Source organism: Cajanus cajan, chromosome 3 (genome assembly GCF_000230855.2).
Source record: "Cajanus cajan strain Asha chromosome 3, NIPB_CcT2T_4, whole genome shotgun sequence".
In the NCBI taxonomy this organism is placed as follows: Eukaryota; Viridiplantae; Streptophyta; class Magnoliopsida; order Fabales; family Fabaceae; genus Cajanus; species Cajanus cajan.
In genome coordinates this window covers 72,780,534-72,784,142 of record NC_138519.1, presented here as the reverse complement: position 1 = coordinate 72,784,142, position 3,609 = coordinate 72,780,534, and the positions used below count along the sequence as shown (strand labels likewise).

Here is a 3,609-nt window from a genome sequence, read left to right as displayed (position 1 = left end):
TTACGTTGGTTATTTTTAGGGATTTTACGTCAGAAAAGGTTCCGACGTAGAAGCCGAAGACGTAAATTTACGTTGGCCGGAAAAAAACCGACGTAAATTTACGTCGGACATGCACTACTACAAAATCATTATTTTACATCGTCAATTTTACATCGGTTTAGGTAGAACCGATGTAAAAATTAGATACGGTGGCATATTCGTAAATATGAATTGAATATAAAGCAAATCTACATCGGTTATATATAAAACCGATGTAATTAGTGAGTATTTTACATCATTTTTAACTAGACCGATGTAAATTTAAATGTGCGGTGGCAGGGTTGTAAATATTTACAAGTATATCTACATCGGTTTTCAAAATAACCGATGTAGTGCCTCAAAGCCATATGCCAAAGCCAGGTCTCCTTCTTCCCAATCGTCTAGGTCAAGACTCGCCTCCGCGTCACCAGTCTCCTCCTCCACCATTCTCACAACGTCAACAACCCTAACCCTAGTTTATTGTGTCACAGCCCGCATCACTCTTGTGGGCCTTTGGGCCTATGGATGAAATCTTAGATTGGGCGTTTCCTGCGGAGCATTGCGGCGACTGAGTCGCAGCTGTGGGCGGCGTCGGAGTGCGGCGTGCGGTTCTGGAACTTCAAGGATCTTTACTCGTCGTGGTGCGGCGTTGGAGAAGGAGGCATTGTGCGGAGCGGCGACGAGGAGAGCGCGCCGTTTTGGGAGTGGGTGTGGAGTTCGCCGACGCTGTGCTTGGTTGCGGCCGAGGGGAACAGGTTGGGTTGCAGTGGACACAGGGATGGGAAGATTAGGTGCTAGAAGATGGATGATGAGGGTTTGGATGATGGTAACAACTACGATTGGAGCAATCGGTTTAAGGAAAGCTTGTCTTGGCAGGCTCACTGTGGCCCTGTTCTTTCCCTAACGTTCACCTCTTATGGTCAGTCTTCGCTCTTCCCTGTTAACTTTACTGCTCTGCACCAATTATACTTGGGCTTGTTTAGATTAGGATCATTGTTAGCCGTGTTATCTCGTGCTATAGGTGTTTGTTTATCATTTTTTCTTCTTCTTCCAATTGCAAGTTTTAAAGTCGAGTGGGACAAGAAAGGAACAGCTCACTCTTCCCATCAGAAGATGGCTCGTGCCTTGGCCGGGTCGCCTCAGTCTATACTGAGTGGAATCGGAAGCTGGTCGGGTCGGAGCGGTTGGATGGATGAAGGTGTGTTTTTGAACACCGTGTGTAAGGTGTTTGTGAAAATGCGTAGCTGAACTTGCATGTTTAAATGCGGTGTTTTGTTTTTGTTTTTTGTTTATTAGGCTCGTTATCAGGTGAGACCGGAGCAGGTGCAGTGAGTTTGCTGGTGAAGATGGTCTTGCTGTTCTTCTTGTGCATGGTTTTGGTGCCTTCTGGGAGCATTACCGTGACAACATACGTGGTTTAGCTGAATCTGGAAATAGTACTCTTGTGGGCTGAACTATTGAGAGATTTTATTGTTAAATGTTGTGGATGAACCAGTCCACCTTGTTGGCAACTCAATTGGCGGTATGATTTAAACATAATTTGGGTACCTTGCCTAAAAAATCTGTCCGTTTCACACATTACTGCAGTAACTTCCTGTATATAATTCTTTTTGCCTGTTTATTCTTGCTCATGTTGATGAGTCGATCATTTAATTATTACTTTTCTGTACTCAGGTTATCTTGTTGCTATTGTTGCTAGTATTTGGAGTGTTTTGACCAAATCCATTGTTGCTATTGTTGCTATGAGATTGATTATATTGCTAGGTATTGTTTCTATTTAGCAAGAGTTGCTATTTTTTTATGTTGTTGTGGTTATTTTTGTTAACTTGTTATTATTATTTTGATCTAACTTAATTATTTTATTTATGTTTGCATATATAATTATTATATAGTCTCAGCTAGGGAACTAAAACCTGAATTGAGATTATTATAAAACTTGACATGTTTTTTTTTCTTTGTTTCTTTTATTTCAATTAGTTGTTTCATCTAGATTATTTTTATGTTGTCAAAGAGCAGTGTGCACACTAAATGCACGTTAAATTACCTCTTGATCCGTAAATTGTTTTTCTATGGTTTTTGTGTTTGTGTGCAGCTTAGTTTGCCTACCAGGGGTAACTTTAATATTCTGAAAATACCAGTAGTAGCCTATATTGGAAAAATAGGGGAAATCAAAATAAGTAGCAGTCCTAAGAATATGCTGTAAATATATTAGAACATGATGTTTTTTCCTTAACAATCAGCTACAGCAGCTTGTTATTTGCAAAGTTGATTCCCAACTAATTTCTTCATGAAGAAAGCAGTTGAAACCCTGGGATAAAATCTTGCCCTGTTAGAAACTAGAAAAGGATAATGTGAATTAGAGTTTAATAAACATGTTTACGAGTTATCAGCATAAAGAGAAATTACAGTGTAAAACTAAAAGGTTCTTCATTCAAAATACCACAAAAATTATGTAGTAGGTGATCCAGCTGCTGATTTGGTTCCATTCCAACCAAGGTATTGTGTTGTTTTTTTTGTTGCTGCTATTATAAAAGCATGGTCTTTTGATTAATAGCCTATAATTTGGGGTTTTGTTGTGTTTTCAGACTGACCTCCGTTTCCAGAGCCATGCTGTTCTTGCGTTGCAAAAGGCTGTCGAGGCATATTTCTTTTTGTCGAAGCCGATAGGTTACTAGGGGAAATAGGTGTTTACTATCAGTCATATTAATTGTGATAGGCAAATATAGCTAAAAGTTTGCGAAGGTCTGATTTTTAGAAGTTTGGCATGTAATTGATTTTTTCCAAGTAGGTGATCCAGCTGCTGATTTGGTTCTAGTCCAACCATGGGATGAATTTTCATATAATTTGAATTTTTATTGATCTAAAAGATGCATTGAACCATATCTGTAGCTGCATATATTTCATAATTATTGAATGGATTTTATATTTTTAACAAGTTAGTCTTTTTAATTTTGCGCATCTTAATGCACATCTGATATGAAAACTTTAACGGTGATCTAGTGCGGTACTTGGCTGCGGGAGAGCACTTGGTGGAGCACCAGCTAAGAATCTATTTTTTTTTTTAAAGCAATCTACATCGGTTTAAAGTAGAATCGATGTAGATTTGAACGCAAATCTACATCGGTTTTCTGACAACCAATGTAGATTTGAACGCAAATCTACGTCGGTCTATTCTACATCAGTTATAAAACCGATGTAAATTACCTTCCAGAACCGATGTAGAATAGTGCTTTTGTAGTAGTGATGACAAGTCCGACGTAAAAAATTGTAAAAAATTTTATAAAAAAAAAATGACTGCAAGCAGAACGGGCCGTTCTGCTTGGAGAATGGCCCGTTCTCCAAGCAGAACGCCTCGTTCTGCTTGGAGAACGGCCCGTTCTGCAACCCGGACTTGGCTTTTCTTCTGGTTTTTCCTCTGGCTTCTCTTCTCTTCTCTTCTGGTTGTTCCTACTCAAAATATAAAAATACAAAATACATATTTAGGATAACACTATCAGCAAGAAAAAAAGTTTTACTAGGAAATCACAATGTCAACAGAAAGTTTTGCTTCCTCACCCATTTGCCGTATGAATGGAAGAACCGAAGGAGTAG

General features: G+C 38.9%; 1 protein-coding gene across 3 annotated transcripts; it reads left to right on the top strand.

Annotated features, from left to right (window-relative positions):
* Positions 1-329: 329 nt before the first annotated feature.
* Positions 330-2,953, top strand: LOC145955881 (uncharacterized). 3 transcript variants are annotated; one of them, XM_083071242.1, is made up of 5 exons: positions 331-937; positions 1,088-1,216; positions 1,315-1,540; positions 1,693-1,782; positions 2,604-2,953. In XM_083071242.1, the coding sequence occupies exons 1-3, from the start codon at positions 820-822 to the stop codon at positions 1,437-1,439; spliced, it is 372 nt and encodes a 123-aa protein (XP_082927368.1). In that variant the 5' UTR covers positions 331-819; the 3' UTR covers positions 1,440-1,540; positions 1,693-1,782; positions 2,604-2,953. The 3 variants fall into 3 exon arrangements, 2 of the variants coding, with proteins under 2 accessions (XP_082927369.1, XP_082927368.1); XR_014432623.1 differs by having other exon boundaries at positions 345-937; positions 1,080-1,216; XM_083071243.1 differs by lacking the exon at positions 1,693-1,782 and having other exon boundaries at positions 330-937.
* The last annotated feature ends 656 nt before the right edge of the window (positions 2,954-3,609 follow it).

Excerpts from the sequence above, each read along its gene's own strand:
- LOC145955881 (XM_083071243.1), top strand. The coding sequence starts at position 820 with ATGGATGATGAGGGTTTGGATGATGGTAACAACTACGATTGGAGCAAT. Across the intron at positions 938-1,087 it reads CCTAACGTTCACCTCTTATG|TCGAGTGGGACAAGAAAGGA; the intron begins GTCAGTCTTCGC and ends CAAGTTTTAAAG. Across the intron at positions 1,217-1,314 it reads GAGCGGTTGGATGGATGAAG|GCTCGTTATCAGGTGAGACC; the intron begins GTGTGTTTTTGA and ends TTTGTTTATTAG.